The sequence below is a fragment of the Chionomys nivalis genome, chromosome 26 (genome assembly GCF_950005125.1).
Source record: "Chionomys nivalis chromosome 26, mChiNiv1.1, whole genome shotgun sequence".
Classification (NCBI taxonomy): Eukaryota; Metazoa; Chordata; class Mammalia; order Rodentia; family Cricetidae; genus Chionomys; species Chionomys nivalis.
Genome location: NC_080111.1, coordinates 17,888,197 through 17,906,341, shown reverse-complemented (window position 1 = coordinate 17,906,341; position 18,145 = coordinate 17,888,197). Strand labels below are relative to the sequence as shown.

Below are 18,145 nucleotides of genomic sequence, written 5' to 3'. Positions count from 1 at the left end.
ACTTTTCAAAGCATTTACTTAAATATGCTGATGGAGAATTAATGTAGGAACCGTTTTCATAACACTTGTGTCCTTACATTTTATTTCGTTAACAAAGTGTGAGATTTTGGAAATACCATGGGTAATGAGACAGACAGCGCCTTTGTTCATGTCCACCAAAAGGGCCAGGATTTGCTTCTGCTCATTGTAATCTTTGTAGAGGCTGATAGCATTTGTATAACATTTTTTTTTTCTGAGACAGGGTTTCTCTGTGTTGCTTTGGAGCCTATCCTGGAACTAGCTCTTGTAGACCAGGCTGGTCTTGAACTCACAGAGATCCGCCTGCCTCTGCCTCCCGAGTGCTGGGATTAAAGACATGCACCGTGACCGTTTGACTTGTATAATATTTTTGAAAAGAAAAATCTCCCAGGCAGGATGCAGTTACAGGGATTAAGTTACCCTCTCACCTGAAGATAGATAGAGGAATAGTAAAATACATTTTTCATCAGCTTTGAACACACTGACATCAGGCACTTAAAGAAAGCGATCGCTGAGGAATAGAACCAATGTGAAGAGAGCCCATGGTGGCTTTGATGACGTCATCAGGGTCCAGCACAGCTGGAGAGGGAGCTGCTGAGCGCGACTCTGGCTGACTCTGTGCTGAGGGGATGGAGACAAGCTTCCAAAGGCAATGGGGTCCCGGATCACACAGTGATGGAGGACAGACCACCAAAGTCTGTTCAACCAGAAGTGAGCTTTAACCCTGAGAAAGAAAAAATTCACCATGGGGCACACAAAGCCTATCAGCTATAGCTGTGACCACAGCCAGAGGTCAGGCTTCTGAAACTGTGGTCATGGGGCTGGTTCTGGGCCTCCTCTTGTAGTAGAATCAAGCACTGGGCATGGGCCAGAGAGCTCACACAGCCTTGAGGTCAGGCTTAAAGTCACAGTGCATTAGAAGTTTTACAGCGTTTGGTTATAGGATGTTAGAATATTAACTTAGAATGTTTGCAAAAGCTTGTGGCTTGACACAGCCACTTTTCACTGTCCCTGAAGGAATACAAGGCATACAGGCAGAGGATCCCCTAGAGGCCGCAGTTAGATGCTAACCTGTGTCTGCAGTACCTGTCTGGCTGGGAAGCTGGGAGGCAGGAGGCCTCTGTTCACAGTGACTGTCAGGATGTCTGCTCCTGAAAGGCAGAACGTGTTTGTTGAGTAACTAGTGGCTGCCAACTTTATTATTTTTTCTCCCAAAATGTGTTTGGTCTCACAACTTTATATTTCTATATTCTACTCCTGGACTCTTCAACACAGGTCTAGGATTTTGTCAAGACCTTTTCTGCAGCTATAAAGGTGATCATGTGATTGTCTCCCAGTCCACTTATATGTCTTGTTGTATTTGTTAACAAAAATATGTTAAACCATCCCTGTAGCTCCTGGATACAGTTTGCCTGGATTAGACTTGCAAGTGTTAATACTGGGGATTTCTGTGTCTGTGTTCCTCAGGAATATTGACCTGAAGTTTTCTTTCTTCTTGGGGATTTATTTGGTTTGCACAGTAGACTAATACTGGCTTCATTGGAGTTTGGAAGTATTGCTTCTGTTTCTGTTTGTTTGAATAATTTAAGAAGTACTGGTTGTAGCACTTCTTTGAAATTCTGGTTCTACTATGATCTCTCTGGGCTTGGGCTTTTTGTGTCTGTGTTGATGTAACTCTCCCTGGTTTAAATTTGGTGGTTTGGATAAATACAGGCATTTGTTCATTTAAGTTTTCTAACTTAATGGAGTATGGGTTGCTAAAGAATTTCCTTATAGTATTTTGACTTTCTTTGTATCTGTTGTAATTTTTGCCTGTTGATTTTTGATTCTGCTAATGTAGATCATCTCTTTCTTTTGGTTAGTTTGGCCAAAAGACTGTCAATCCTATTTTTTCAAAGAACCAACTCTTAACTTGAATTTTCCTTGACCCTATCTCATTAATTCCTGCCCTGATTTTTATTATTTCCTGCCACATATTGGGTTTTGTTTGGTTTTTGCTTTTCCAAATTCTTAAGTTGTATCATTAAGTCATTTATTTGAGTTAATTCTATTTTTTAATGTAAGCAGTGGGACTTAGGACTTATGAGTTTCCCCTTTTTAGGAATACTTTTAATCTCTTCCCCAGAGGTTTTATTGTTCTGTGTTTTCATTTTAATTTAGTCCCAGGAATGTTTTTTCTTGATTTCCTTACTCATTCATCATGAGCTGTTTCAGCTCCCCAGTCTGTGTAATTACGAGAAAACTGTTTGCATTTGATTTTAAGTTTTGTCGCACCATGACCAGATAAGATACATGGAATTTTATCATTTGTCCTGATTGTTAAGATTTGGTTTTTGTCCCAGGATGCAATCTACATTAGAGACATCTCCATGGGCTGCTGAGTAGAATGCTTATTCTTGGCATTTGAGTAGAATTTCCTGTAGACCTGTTAGGTCAGCTTGGTGGGTAAGTCATTCAATTCTGGCACTATACAGTTTGCTTGTCCAGATGACCTATGTGTTGGTGAAAGCTGAGTGGTGAAACCCCTACTGGGTTTAAGGCAGTCTGTCCTTTACTTCCGGCGGCACTCTTTTCATGAAACTGGGTACACTGCAGCTTGGTGCATATGTATTTGGGGTAGTGACAGCTTGTCCACTTTCCGGCCCCGTGTGTTCACAACACTCTCCCATCCTTCCACTCTGACAGTCTTTAAAGCTGAGTTTCTTGTGGACAACAGAAAGCTGGGTTCTATTTCTTACAGTCAGCCCGTGTCTTCTGGCTGGAGACTTGAGGAATGTATAAAGTTATTGAAAAGGTGTGTGTCAGTTGTAGACGTGTTACTGTTTGTTTTCAGTTTGTGTTCCTAGCCCTGCGTTGTGTTCCAGTAACTAAGGCTCCATTTGCCTTCTTTCTATGGTCTCTTGGCTACACTTACTCCTTCCGCTCTTTAGTGCAAAGTAACACTGGTTCCAGTGTTTTTGAAATGGAGCTGGTTTGGTGGACATGAATTCTTCCAGCCTGTTTATACCATGGCAAGTTTTTATTTCTCCTTGACTATGGCACATAGTTTTCCTGGGCACAGTAATGTAGACTGGTAACCGGGGTATTTTAGGAGTATGTTCTTAGAGGTTCTTCTGGCTTTTAAAGTTTCCATTGAGAAGTCAGCTTCTGGTAGGTTTTCCTCTGCGTGGGACTTGTGTTCTTTCTTTGTACAGCTCCCAATGCCCTTGTGTACCAGTTGTCTTCACTGGGCTATGCTTGTCCTGCCTTTGGTGTGCTGTGTGCTACTTGTGTCTGTGTGGGGCTCTTTCCTTAATTTGGGAACATTTTCTTTTATGATCTTATTAAAGATAAGGCCAGTGACACTGACGATGGAGTCTTTCATTTATTCCTAAAATTCAGATTTGGTCTTCTTGATGTTCTGTAGTGTTAAGTTAAAGTGTGACATTCACATGCCAGAAAGGTTAGAATTTATTTGGGGCACAGATGTTAGATTTGTATGTTGCTTCCCACAGAATACTGAGCCAGACAAGTTCAGTTACTTTGGGTGATGACTGTCACTGAGGTAGAGATACAATTCAGATACAACTAGGAAAAAATAGATAATTCACTCCACCAAGTCATGTTTTACCTATACCAAATGTATTGAGTTCTCTTGTTATTTATTCCATTTTACTGCTATAATTTATTTTGATACAAGTTAAGAATTGCTCAATTTCATTAGCTTTTAGCAAAATATGATAATTTGAAAAATTGTACATTTAATATTTTTGCATCTGATAGAAGTAAGATAGTGATACTAGCACTCACATACAGCATACGCAATGGCTGATACTGTTGTTTGTTTTTACATGAATTCACTCACTAAATTCTTATGACAAAAAGAATCAGGTATGTTCTGAGTTAACTGAAGGAACCAGAAATGACGTATTGGGGGATCTGAGCAGGAGGCTAGAGGGCAAACGGCAGAGTTAGAGCAGTGTAGACGACTGTCCTTCCCACTGACTGGAAGGTACACTGCCTCAGAATGGTCATCTGCCCTTTCTTTAGCCACAGAAAATGTCTCCGTTTTTAGACAGAGAGACATGTAAGGATAAGGTTTTGGAACCAGGCTCCGGTGTGTTGCCAGACTTGGATCTGAAAGATCTGTAAACCATACAAGTCAGACGAGCATCTGCACAGACTCAGGCCAGAGTACAAGAGCTCTCCTTGCTATGTGAAGTCCCTGTTGGCAGGACAGGAGTTTGGAGTGTGGCAGGTAACTGAAGTCACTCACCTGTCGTGTGTAACCAGCGGCAGCCTTGCTCTTGGCCTCTCCTGCTGCAGAAGGAAGTGGGCCGATCGGCTTCGTACTCCGGAAGACAAACACACATATTGAGGCAGTGATGAGGGCTGGATATTAAGGAAAAGCCCAGGAACGTCTGTTGATACTTTATTATCGGTGCGAAGAGATGTTCAACAGCGAAAAGTTAAGGAATTCCAGTCTTGCCTCCATGTTTATTTGAATCACTGGAAAAAGAAGTTCTGTATTGTAGAAAATCCATCAGTGTCAGACACCTACCAAATGCAGCACAGACACAAGAAAGGCAGTTAGGAATGAAGCCGACCCTCGCTGAAGAGCGGGAGGGGCAGGAGGAGCAAAGGTGGTGTGTGGGCTTGGGTGTATTGAAAACATAGCAAGGAGAGCACATGGGAAGGCGGCCCAGGAAGTGGCTCTGGAGCAGGGGCAGGGCATCCAGGACACACTCCCAACTGTGGTTCAGGAGGAAGGGAAGGGAAGCGAGAATGCAGAGAACTTGGAGCGTGACATAAAACCACATATTACAAAGGAGCATGGCCTCAGCTGAGACTATCTCATGGTGTTAACAGGGAAACAACCGTAGTAAAAAGAATGTGTTGATGGTGGATTGCAGGAACATACCCACAGCTCCCTCCCGTTCCGTCCTCGCTGGTCTCACTTCGGCGGCTCTCAGGAGAGAGACTGCACAGGGTGTGTTGATGGCAGAGGTGATATGTAACTAGAGCAGCAGAGGGAAGAGAGAGAAAACATCTCACTGTGTGACCGCCACAGTTCCCAGGACAGGAGGGGGAAACAGACGGGCCCAGCAGGATGCAGAGAGAAGGCTGAGCTGAGGCCCCAGGGACAACTGTTCCCGAAGTTCTACAGATAATACCGTGAACACTCAACAAGTGTTGACGCTTGGGGGAAGCTGCCTGGTACGATGTGGACATGGATACAGCCTCAGTACCTCGGAAAAAGAAACACAGAAAATTTTAAAAGAACAGTTCTTTTTATGTAAATACAAATAATCACAGTTACAATGCAGATCAGTGATCGCTAGGTTGTGGGGTGAGGGAACAGTTGGCTCCCGGGCAGGAAAGTATGTTAGCCAGCGTTCGGTTACTGTAACAATTATCTGAGCTCACAGTTTGGGGAGCTCCAGTCTCTGATCAGCAGGCCCCTTTACCTGTGGGCGTGTGCTGAGGCAGCTGCTCATCGGGGCTGCAGAATGACAAGAGCGTAAAGAGGGAGCTGGGACACTCCAGTGACCAAAGACTCAGTACAACGAGACCTACTTCAGGAAGCTTCCCCCTTCCCATAGCTCAGCTGGTGATAAAGCCTTTAACGCAGCCTGTGAGGGACAGGGTAAGAAGATCGCAGTGTGTGAGGAGATGTAGGGGGGCTGATGTGCTCGCTGTCTTGTGGGGAGAGAGCTGACTCCCCAGACTTCCACACTTGTCAGACTGACTGTGTTGTGCACCTCAGATGCAAGTAGTTTGATGACGCGTTCTCAGAAGTCTCTTGTCCCAGCCTGCACTAACCAGTGTGACAGCTCACCTCAGTTCTGACGGAGTGGATGAGGGGCAGTGCACATCCGCTCTTCACACTTTCCTGACAGCTCACCTCAGTTCTGACGGAGTGGATGAGGGGCAGTGCACATCCGCTCTTCACACTTTCCTGACAGCTCACCTCAGTTCTGACGGAGTGGATGAGGGGCAGTGCGCATCCGCTCTTCACACTTTCCTGACAGCTCACCTCAGTTCTGACGGAGTGGATGAGGGGCAGTGCACATCCGCTCTTCACGGCTTTCCTGACTGACTTGTTTTCACAAGGTGCTCATTCTTAGGTATTTCTGCCTTTTTGAGATAAACAAGTAAGATTAGTCTGCTTAAATATTGTTCCTGGCTACTAAACTGAACGTGGTGCAATTCTGTATTTCAGGACTCATGAATCAAGCAAGGAGTCAGGAAAGGTGGATAACCGCCATCGCCCCCAAAGGCACCGTGAGTTTTAAACATCAGAGCTGGTTTCAGTCTCTGAAACTGTCGGACTGAGAACGTCTCCGCCGTGTCTGTCAATTCTCACGTGGACTAGCAGACCTGTGAGTGTGGAAGTGTCGCAGACAACAGCGTCAGCGGGAAGCTGGCGAGCCGTCTCGGGAGTTCCGCAAAGCGTGCACTTGACTACACAGTTTGTTTTCTATTGCTGTGTTCCAAGTTTCAGAAGCCCCAGGACATGTTTGAGGCCTCCGGGATGCCTGAAACCACAGGCAGTGTCAACTCCTATAAACCGTGTTTCTTAATAACACACATGCCAGCTGAACACCTTTTCTGTTCAACTAAGCGGTTGCATACTCCGAGCAAAACTCTGGCCGGTGTTCTTCCAATAGCAAACAGATGGCTTCCTTCCTTCTTCGCGGTGCCCCACCTGTGCATCCACCCGACCATAGGGCCCAGCTGCCTCAGCATATGATTTGTTTTCTTGCCAAGTCGAGAACTTTTACCTTTTTCCTTAAAGCATTTTGTGGCTTCTCTTTGTCAGACCCAATGCAAATGTCATTACAATTGTACCTTAGAGCCATTACCAACATAAGGACTTCTTGGATTCTGGCACCGTGACACCACTGTGATGGCTGGAAGGCCAGTGTGGCCACCGAGTGACTGACGGACAGCTAGTATACACAGATAGCATGGATGTGCATGCAAAGGAACGGCTCACAACCTGACGGAACAGCATAAGGCTTCCTCATGCTGCTTCAGGTGACACACAATTTAAAACTTATGCATTACTTGAGAATTTATCAGCTACAAGTTACTGAAGAAATAAAAAGTGAATCCTTGGATGGAGGCAAGAGAACAGTTCTACCAGATTTAATGACTTCAGATGGCCTTTAGCAGCTTATAGTTGGTGATGTGGGCATTGTGCTCCGTGCGTCTCTCGGCTGGATGTTATCTGGGGCTGCAGGGAGAAGGCTCCCAGGTTCATTCACATTGTAGGGAAATCGCATTCTTTATGCCTGTGTGACATCATTGTCTCGCTGCCTTCCACCAAGGGTCACTCTTTTCGTGTGCCATCTCCTTCCTCGTGGGGACACACGGAGTCCTCCTGCTCTGAACGTCTGACTTCCATGTAAGCTGGAGAAAGCTCTGCTTGGTTGGCCAAGATATTTAACATGATTCTGGGCATGTCACATCCTCTGCACGACGCCCACTCAAGAGATGACTGTGTCAAGGCCCAGGTGTCAGAGTCACCTTAGGATTGTTACTGCAGCCCACGTGAGAGAGTTTCTTAGTACCTCCTGTGGCATTGTCTTTAAGTTGTGAATCAAACACTTCTCATGTAGGTGAAGCAGGTGCTTCTGATTTAGTGTGTCTGCACAGTGGGACAGAACTGTTATTCTATCATCAGATGTATGAAGATACAATCACTTTTATAAGGCACGCTATAATTTATAGAATTCCTTTATGAACTCCATTTCTTTAGAGACAGCTACTACAACATTATACTACACTGAGCAGATCAATTTGTTGGATTATATTTTGATTTTGATAAAATAGTGATTAGACACTGATTTCAAATAAACTTTTCTAAATATTATTTTTTACATTCTTTCCAATATCTTATTTGTGAAATAAAGTCGGCCTTGTCGGTCTTAATAAAACGGGAATTTATATAAAATGGACTGTCTCACATGCTGGGACATTCTGTGCGGCGCTTGTGCGGTGAGCTGTTAAGCAAAGGAAATGACGAGGCAGTAAGGCAATTTTTATAATATTTTCCCACTCTTAGGCAATTAGAAAAACATTTCATGACTAAAAATAAAGTTGATAAAAGTAGCCAACAACAACCCAAAGGCCATGAATTAGAATTGAGCTGAGGATGCTCAGAGTTACACAGTGGCCTCCTTACATAGCCTACTTTTCTAACCCCTGCCTTTCCAGTCCATTTCTGTAGCTCTGAAGTTTACCTCCTCCGGATGAGCGAACAGGCCCCTCATTCTTGTTATTAAAAAGACATTAAGAGTTTGGAACAGGCTTTGACCATAAGGCACCTGCTGAGTTTCTTCGATGGTGTAGCAGGGTCTGTTTTCCTTGACCTGGTTTTCCCCATGCAAATGTTCCTCTCCTAGAAACCAGCTGCCTCTTTTATGTCTCCCGAGTTGTGTGCACAGAACACTCAGGGGTCAGACTCCTGAAGCCAGCCCTCACACAGCTGCCAGAAACCCCAAAGTTAAAGGTCTCACTTGTACTGTGGTCATTTGGTGCAGATTTAAAACTTGCTGTTTTAACAGATCCCTTTGCTCTTCACTCCCGTGGACTTTCTACGACTGATTCCAGAAACATCCAGAAAGAGGGAGGGAAATTATTTAAAAGCCTTTAACTGATACAGGATACTCAATAATAATATGGTGAGAGACCTTTTAAAAACTTTTAAATGTTTTAACTGTTTCAAATTATAGGTAAACAGGCTAACCTCATTTAAGACTGAGGAAATAGCCAAAAGGCTGGTCCAGTGTCCCTGCCACAGCGTGTGTGTAGCGGTCAGAAAAGGTCTCCCCCTGTCTGGCAACATCAGATCCTATGATGGTAAAGATAATGGATCAAATAATGGTTTAAAAAAAAATGATAGAAGCGTATTAAATTAGTCTTCAGATAGGAAATTAAAGGCCAGTTCTTCATGGAAAAAGACTGAAAGGTGTTTTGTTTTTGTCTTTTTGGCATCCCTGTGTAGCCCAGACATGCTAAGAAGACCCAGCAAGTGTCCCAGCAGCGCCCTTTCTGGCCACATCGCTCCTGTTTCTAATTTGCTTCCGTTGAGTGTTGAATCTAGGGATTTTTAGCTCTCCTTTATTGTCAAGTGTCTGGAAACTATGAGAAAGCTTCCTTTTGCCTTTGAAAATGTCCCTGTCATGTGTACCAAAGCTTGACAGATCCTCAGAGTCGTCAAGAACTGACTGGTTTCCGTGGCCATCTCCACTTTCTTGTCCTGTCTGGAGAGCATTTCCTACTTGCTTAAAAAACAAAAGCCATGTCTTCTGACCTGTTTCCTATGTTGTAACCTTGGGTCTGATCATCTCACTAAACTTAGTTTGCTTGGAACTAGAGAGATGACTTAGTCATCAAAAGTCTTCACTGGCCTTGGATACCCAAGTTCAGTTCCCAGCACCTACATAACTCTCACAGTCCTCTGTGACACCAGTTCCCAGACTTGGTGGACTCTGCACACACACAGTCTCACACGGGCACACATACATTAAATAAATAAATGTTTGAAAATAAATTGACCGGGTTACCGTGGAGTCTCATGAGATGGAGGTGATGTTTGCTTTGAAGTAAGACACAGAGGCATGTGGCTTTTCTGTGTTGTTACTGGGAGCCAGCAACTAACAATATGAACATCAAATGGAGAAACATCAAAATCAGTTCCAGATGTTCTGTTTTTCCTATTTGACGTTGGAGTCGGGACTTTCTTCATCACTGCTGAAAGCCTCTTTGACTATCAGTTCTGAGTAATTTCTAACTGGCATTCTACTGTGAGGCTCTGCGAGAGGATTGCCTTCGGAGTCATACCCAAACCATCTCGGAGGGTTGCCGGAGCTGTATTCTTGATGCTGGACCACAGCGGACATTCTGTGAGCTGCTGCCCTGCAAAAACCGTGCTGAGCGTTAGCGAGCTGCAGAAAAGGAATCCCTACGGTTTTCAAACTTGACCAAATTTGGAATTGGAAACACACTATCGCCAGTCACATTCAAGGCAGACCTTCGCTTTTGTGAGAGAAAGTTGGGAGTTGTGTAAAACGATCAGGCACCCCAGGGGAAAGGATCTGTAGCTCAGCCAATTCAGGGCTTACTAGGCAATGAGGATGTCCTTGTCCGGGCCAAAGAGCAGGAACAGGAAGTCACAGCGCTTTTGAGTTCAGGCTCTGCCTGATGCAGCTCCGGTTTCTTTGATGGAAGAACAACCTGATCTCCCTCCCCTCCCTGTGATGGCTGACAGTGCTCACAGACCCCTGTGGATGCAGGGCAGACTCTAGGAAGGAAGGCTCATGAACTTGCTAAAAGTCCATGTAGTTTTATCTCCAGGATATATTTTTCTTGGAAAGTTGTCACTCAAATAGGTTCATAGCCAAATGATTAAAAAATATAGTTAGACTTTCTTAGGAAGAAATAAGAAAACAAAGAACACACGTGTGCATGTGTATACACACAGATACACATTTCATCTTTGATGAACAGAGATGTAAAAATTCATAGTCAGATGCAGCAACACATTAAGAAGACCACCTGCTATAATCAAGATGATTTCATGGCGGTGATGTACAGATGGTGTAACATGCAAACCAATAAGCGTAACGCAGAGATAAAGAGACGCAGAACTCACAGATTCGTTCAGTAGATGTGGAAATGACTTTTGACAATGTTAGATATCCATTTATGATAAAGACTCAAAAGCCAAAACTACTAAGGGTAGAAGGAGCATACCTCAACATAACAAGACTACGACAACCTATAACAAGCATCCTAACTGGGGGAGGCATTTCCTCTAAAATCAAAAACGCGACAAGTGTCCGCTCCCTTCACCCTTCTCCAGCTTCATGCTTATATTCTTAACCAAAGCAGTCAGGCAAGAAGAGGAAATGAAAAGAATACAAGGGGAAAGGAGAACTCAAGCTATCTGTATACAATATGATCATGCACTATAAAAGACCCCAGTGACTCTCTCAGCAACTCTTAAGTCTGATAAATACTTTCAATAAAATATCCAGTTACAAAAAGTCAACATCCAAAGCCCAGTAGCTTTTTATATATACCAATAACATACAAAAATAAATTAAGGATGATCTCATTGATGATAACTGAAAAGCAAACACGTACGTGTGTGCAGGCACGCGCGCGCGCACACACACACACACAGAGCCTAGGAATAAACTTCGCTAGGTAAGTAGACGATGTCTACAGTGAGAACTAAAATAGCGAACAAAGCTGTGACAAGTCTGCCGGCCCTGTCTTTGATGCAAGGACATTACACTCAGAGACAGCAGTGGCCTTGACTTTCGGGGAAGAATTTGTTTAGGGAGTAAAGGACTTGAAAGTTGATCCAATTATCTGTCGCCTGTGGTTTCCGAAAGCACTGGTTTTAAAGAGTTGTGGCTCATTGATAATGAGGCTGAGAACACACTGCTAAGTTTGGGGATGAATAAATAGTGGATTGTGTAATATAGTTCTTCAGTCAGATAGAAGCTGGAGTAAATTCAGTGTTCCTTAATAGATTTGTTAAGTCTTAGATTCTATAAAAGTTATGAGTGTATTATGCAATGTACTGGTTATCCATCTTGTCACGTGACAAGAGGTTCTGTAAAAATTATGGTATTAAAAACAAAACTGAACAAATAAAAGTTGCCGGGGTTTGGCCACCGCTTGTAGCAGTGCCGCAGGGAAAGAGCGATAGTAAGCCAGGCACTTATCCACGGCTCCAGGAAGTGCACGGGGGGCGTGCATTTCTGTGTGCTCTTGGGGGGGGTTCTAGTCCTCACCCCAGCTCTTCCACCATTCCACCCACAGGCAACCTCAACTAAGTAGTGGGTCCGTGCCCCAAGTAGGAAGCAGCGAGGCTTCGGAAGGAGTCCCACTTCCCCTAGTCCCAGGTTCTGCCAGTCTGGGGCCAAAGAGCTGCTTTACTCAGGGAGGGGAACCGAGTGGACTGCATTTCAGCAGCAGAGCTAGAACTAAGTGGCAAGGGGCAGAAGTAACTTTGGCCGCCTGCTTGACCATAGACAGGAAGGTGCTGAAAGGAATATAAAACCGTGCAGTGAATTTTAGAAGGGCATCCCTGGTCCAACTCAGAATGTTGGTTTCAGTCAAAATGTAAATGGTTGCATCTTACGAATGGTACTGCCACATGCCATGCTCTCCCGGCATTTCCAAGCCCTGCCGAACCCAGCTCTTACTTACACGGAGATGGACCTGCAGTATCGCATCTTGAGGATCCGGAGTTGTTTGCAGCCTATTTGAAGGTCCTGAAGGATCTGGTCTGTAAGGAGGACACAGCCAGAGATGTCCAGGATGTGCAGATAATGGCACTTTGCAGATAACGCCTCCAGGCCTACATCAGTAATCTGCACAAAGCCAGAGGAAGAGGCAGTTACTGAGCAGCCCTGGCCCCCGGGAGAGCAGTATTTAATTTAGGGTGCTGTAATAAAATATAATAGATCAGGTGGTTCAGACATCAAGCACTTATTTCTCATCATTCAGAGACCTGGGACATCCAAGGCCACGAGCAATGGTTGCCCCTACGGCGTGTGGTGAGGTGCAGGGTTGCAGACGGCTGCCTCATACCACGCTCTAGTGGCACGGAGAACTCCAACCAGCATCCCCTCATGACCTCTTCCAAACCTATCTACCCCCCCCCCCCGTCCCCACTGTGTGGCGTTGTTACTGGGCTGTTAAAGTTGGACAATGGTGGCCAGTGTGGGGGAGGGGACAAGCACTTGGCCGTAGCAAACAAACCAAGACCTTGGCAGGCTTTCTTTCCCTGAGTTTATTCGATGATAAGCCAAGCCTGAGGTTTAACTACTTCCAAATAAGATTAGAAGAGTAAATTGCCTCAATCCACGGGGATTCGTGATCATGTTCTTTTTCACTTCAGCATGCCCCGGTCTGGACGAGAAACGCTGTCAGTTTTTCTTTAGCAGTGAACACTTGTGCACACGTGTGCACACTTGTGCAGTGGAGCTGTCCATGCTTGACATCCTCGGTGAAGCTCTTCCAGTGTGGAAACGTGTGCTGAACAGCATTGTACTGCAGACCTACAAACATATCGCCTGAAGCTCTTCTCCATACGGGATCGAACTTCCGTGAGAAAGGTCTGAACACCCCACAGGTCGGAACGCAAGAATGAGTGGCCAGTTCCGGAAAGGCAGAGTGGGTGTGGGGCAAGAGGGAGATGAACAGACGCCACAGACGGTGCAAGGCCCGCTCAGACCCATCTTGGCCGTGTTCCGTGATCTACAAGTCTGTCCAGCTGCCCTGCAGAGCTAATTCAACTCCATTGCTAGTTTACTTCACTGACTTGGGGTCCAGCTCTTGATTTATAGATGAACTGAAACTTGCAGAGTAAACGAGATTACTTTCCCCCAAGGAATTTTTCCAACTGGATTTAATTTCCTACTTTATTTATGCATTTAAAAAACATACACGATGAGGCTTAGCTCATTGCTTTTTTAACATAAAGTTAAGAAAATGATGTAGAAAAGCCCTTTGGTTTGAAATGTATACTTTTTAAATATGGGAAAACAGATGCTGTCATTGTCTAAGTATTCCGCGTTTCTGGAACATGCTTGGACCCAAGGCTCCGAATTGTAACTGGTTCTCACAAAATTCCTCAGACATCCCTGCCGTGCTGTCTGGGTCTCTGCAGACCTGGTGTGGCTGAAAAGCCTCCTTCAGCATTATAGGACAATGAGGTGATGGGACTTGGAGTGAGAGGGTTTGACAAGGCCCTGAAAAGGAGCCCTCATCCATGATTTGGAAGTTCCGTGTGTCCAATAGGGAGGTGATGTCTGGGGGGTTATGACTCAAGGGCTGGAAACTGGGGGCAGAGAGGAGTTGGCTAACATCCCCAACTTTCCTGGGAATACAAGATCCTGGTCTTGGCTCACTAGCCAGATTGTTATTCCCAACACTGCTCCCTTGTGTCTCTGGAAAACTCTTTTGGTTTCTTTAAATTTATTTCCTATTTTGGAAGAAATAGAAGCACATTACCTTAAAGATTAGCAAAGGAGAAACAGTTACGAATATACCACCTTAAAACATAACTACGTTTGAACATTCTACAACATGTCTTAAGTTCTGGGAAATTTGAAAAAGGTGTCAACATGCTAAAAACGCTACCATCATCTGCTTGACCTCTTGTTTCCTGTGATGCGTTGCTGGCTAGAAGCAGCTCACGGAGCCTGTAGGAGGGCAACACCACGTCCAGTCAAAGAACTCCTCAGCTGAGGACTCACGTTCGGGCAGCTCTGAGTGGAGGCAGCAGGCGGCTGCAGCCACATAAACAACCCCAGCACAGTCACGGGTAGGAGAACCAACCAGACACCGGCTCAGATTGCTGGCGCATTGGCTTGGGAGCAAATAAAATGGGAGCGGTCTGGGCCGCAGAGACGTCTCTGGGGTTGAGAGTGGGTACGCCCTTGCAGAGGACCTGTGTTTGGTTCCAGACCCCATGCCAGGCTGCTTACAACTGCCTGAAGTCTAACTCCAGTGGGAACGGCCTCTGGGCACTGCAGCCAGGTGCACACACCTCCACACTGACACATGTACACACACACAGTTAAAACTAAAATATTTTTTAAAGTTTAAAAAGACAGGCGTTGCCCAAGCCATCAATTTCAGGGGGTGATTGGTTGCATAGCAATAGATTATATACATTATCCAACATCACATGTCGGGTATCTCATGCTGACATATGATTTTTAAAAATCCATTGATCATTTTTCATAACCACTATAAAACCTCTGTCTTATGATTATGTTGAAATTTCTAAACTGGAAGGATTTCCAAGATTCCATTTCCTAATAGTTTTGTAATTTTCTGAAGAGTGCCGCCAGCTAGGGATGGCGTGTGCAAACCCATAAGGGCTCCAGGGTGGTCCCCACTTAAACCACAGCTTCCCCAGTATATTCGTGAGCCTGGCAGTCTCCCAGTGGGTGCTAGATTCACCCAGGTGGCTCCTCCTTCTCAGTCGTTAGCTCTAGAGAACACCTAGACTGCAGGAGTGCAGCATCCTGAGCTGGGGGACTGGCTGGACACCCCGGGCTCTACTCCAGTCGCCCTGCAAACAGGGTGCCCATGCAAACAGGGTGCCCCTTGGTGGCTCGTCTTAGCTGTCATTTCCCCTTCGGGATAAAACCCACGGGTGAGGCTAAGTGGCTTGGCAACAGTATGAGGGAAATCAACGTCTGGTGGAGACTTTCCTCTATGGCGGCTGCTCTGGGTTTTGTGGGTGTCTGGTGGAGACTTTCCTCTGTGGCGGCTGCTCTGGCCTTTGTGAGTGTCTGGTGGAGACTTCCTCCTCTATGGCGGCTGTTCTGGGCTTTGGGGAGTACTGACCCCATTTGGCCTTCGATCTCTCTGCAAATCATGCTTCATGACACTTGCTGTGTATGAGCATGTTCTGTCTCAGACAAGTCATAACCAGCCTACAGAGATTCTGCGTCCCGACGCCTACACCCCCAACACAAATGTGGTTAACAGTTACCCCTTGCCTACTTGAGATTTTTTCCCCCCTCAGGGATGAATTGTATAAATATTTCATTATTGTCATTGATTTCGTTCTTTTCCCCTTATTCTTTGTTTCGGGCATTTTCTTTCCTTGGCCTCTCAGTGCCGTGGAAATGAGGGCCCAGCCCTGCTGATTGACCTGGAGGTGAGGAGGCTCCTGAGAAAAGCCAGCCCTCCCCGAGACAGGCAGAACAGACCCTGAAATCGCCTGTGGGCAGCTGGAATGGTAAGGTGAGGAGGCTCTCAACATACTTTATGGCCCCTCAAAAACAAAGTGAGTAGAATTAATTAGGCAAAGTGAAGCATGTAAGTCACCAGATTGGCCCAAATCAATTTCCCTTCTGCACAGCCTGGATGGGAAGGCCACGCCCAGTTCTGACTGTTCTGAGGAGATCCACTCTGCTTCCCTTTTCTTCCCCTCATGTTAAGTTCAGAGTGATGCATTTGATATCAATTCATCTACGTCGGATATTCTTTACTGAAGGTGCAAGGGGGAATCCCTTAGCTTCTAGAGGAATTCTGTTTCTTTAAAGAAGGAAGCCTCTCCTCTCTTCTCAGTGCTCTTTGGAGCCTTTGTTAGCAGAGCCACGGGAAAGCCTGCCTTCATCTTCCGCCTATTTGGTGCTGTAGCGGGAGCAGTTCCCCTAAGTTGTGCCGTGAGCTCTCGTGGCCAACATGCAGAATCAGGCGGCCACTGCAGCTTCTTGACACAGCTTTCTTCCAGAACCAGGTGACGTGGACCAGAAAAATATTGTTTCCCTTGTTCTGACCGAATACATTATTGAAAGAGATCGTGTAGCTGGGCATGGTGGTACACACCTGTAATCTCATCACTTGGAAGGCCGAGGTAGGAGAACAGTGTCTAGTCCACAGACAGTCTAGTCTATTGACAAGTTCAAGGCTAGTCTGGCCTAAGTGTAAGACCCTGTCTCAAAAAAAAAAAAAAAAAAAAGTTTTTCCTGTAAACTTTCTGGCTTCAGTTTGCCCCTGCTTGCCGCATCTTCTTTGTCTGATACATTAGTGTGAAGACTTAGGAGGTTCCAGACCCTCAGTCCACTCAAGCCAACAGAAGAGCAGCTGGATGCAGCCCGTCAAGAGTGCACAGCCCCTGAGAACCGGGCGATGCTGTTCAAACAGAAGCCAGCGGGTGTGCATAGCAGAACCAGCTTTCAGCGGCTTGCAGTTCCCAAGCATTTTCAAGGTCTCTCTCTTTTGCCTATTTTAACCACCTCCAGCTTCTCCCTGATAACATGTTTGGATTTTTAATCTTCTGTTTAGAGACTTCCTTGCTGGTCTGAGAATGCTCGACAGGCCATTTGTGATGAGCAGTGGAGGGCTAGCCCCTGAGCGGAGGCTGTGTGTCCAGTGTGGGCCTCTCCTACAGGACCAAGTGCCGAGGCTGGGTTAAGAGTTCTCCGTCTTTCTTTGGGGGCTGGCAGAGTCTCGGGAGAAGAGGCGTCTAATCTCCTGCTTTAAGGGGAGTCCTGGCAGCCACTTTCTGGACGCTGAGTGAGAAGAAAGCTTGCCTACGTGTTTGCTCTCTGTGTTCGGGGGCCTTGTTTCCCCTTTCACCTTTGTGCCCAAACTCACAGATAAACGTGGCGTTTCCCACAGAAACTGTCCGCTGCTTTATTGTCTCTAGATGGTGACAATTTTGCTCTCCTGGGGACGTTTGGTAGTATCTGGAGACATTCTTGGTTTTCAAGATGGAAACCCAGGGTCCAGATGCTAGGGGCCCAGTACCTAGAGGGCAGGGGTGTTAGCTATCCAGTGGTGACAGGACCACCCCCTCCTTGCAGAGAACTGCCTTGTCTGGAGCTTCTGCACTGTTGGGGTTGAGAAAGCTGGATTGAGAAGGTGGTGCCCATGCTTCTGGTTTGGTTGGGGAGGTGCACCCCGAGGTATGGGGCAGAGGAGACATGGGCCTCTGCTCTTCCAGAATGCTAACCAGGCTTGACTTTAGTCTCCTCCCAAGGAGTCTCCTCCCTGAAGTCTACGGGACTGCTAAGCTTAAAACCCATCAGGTGCTCCCAGCTTTCTGTGCTGTGGCGGGGGGTTCGGAGCTGTCTTGGGTCACTTCAATTTGTCCAACTATTTTCCAATTCCCCCAATCTCGCTGCTTGTTTCCTTTCCTAATTTTCTTTTCCAGATGAGCCCTACTGTTCAGCTGCAATTGTGACAGGGTTTCAAGAGAAATTGTATGAGTATGTTTGATCTGCCGTGTTAACCCAGACTTGGGTTTCTATAAGACAAAGAAAGTAGGTTATGTTGTACTTTGAAAGAAATAGTCCATCTTTTAAAACAAAACACAGGACTTCTGTAACCATTTCTGACCTCTTTATACATGGAGAAACGCCCCCCAAAATAAGTAATTTTACGTGCCAGCCATTTGCGTGTTCTGATGGCTGGCAGTGGGCGGTTCCCTCCCCGCAGGCATTTGTACAGTCAGTGTTTATAGTAAGCATTGTGTCTTTTATAAACGAGAGTCAGGAAAGTAGCCAAACACTTGAAATTAAGCCTGAAGATGATTCCATGCCCTTTTGTTGGAATATGGGGACACGTCTGACCACCCCACTGAAGGGTCTAA

General features: G+C 45.7%; 2 protein-coding genes across 4 annotated transcripts in view; one reads left to right on the top strand and one right to left on the bottom strand.

Moving 5' to 3' along the window:
* The window catches only part of Fam185a (family with sequence similarity 185 member A), a 31,952-nt gene extending 24,007 nt beyond the window's left edge, over nt 1-7,945 (top strand). For both annotated transcript variants that reach the window (XM_057758717.1, XM_057758716.1), the window contains one exon: nt 6,221-7,945. In XM_057758717.1, the coding sequence (XP_057614700.1) occupies nt 6,221-6,333 (113 nt within the window). In that variant the 3' untranslated portion in view covers nt 6,334-7,945. The remainder of the gene's footprint in view (nt 1-6,220) is intronic.
* Nucleotides 7,946-9,272: 1,327 nt separating this feature from the next.
* Fbxl13 (F-box and leucine rich repeat protein 13) overlaps nt 9,273-18,145 on the bottom strand; it is a 143,774-nt gene continuing 134,901 nt past the window's right edge. For both annotated transcript variants that reach the window (XM_057758550.1, XM_057758551.1), the window contains 2 exons: nt 12,232-12,395; nt 9,273-9,924 (listed from right to left, as the gene is read on the bottom strand). In XM_057758550.1, coding sequence (XP_057614533.1) covers nt 9,723-9,924; nt 12,232-12,395 — 366 coding nt within the window. In that variant the 3' untranslated portion in view covers nt 9,273-9,722. The remainder of the gene's footprint in view (nt 9,925-12,231; nt 12,396-18,145) is intronic.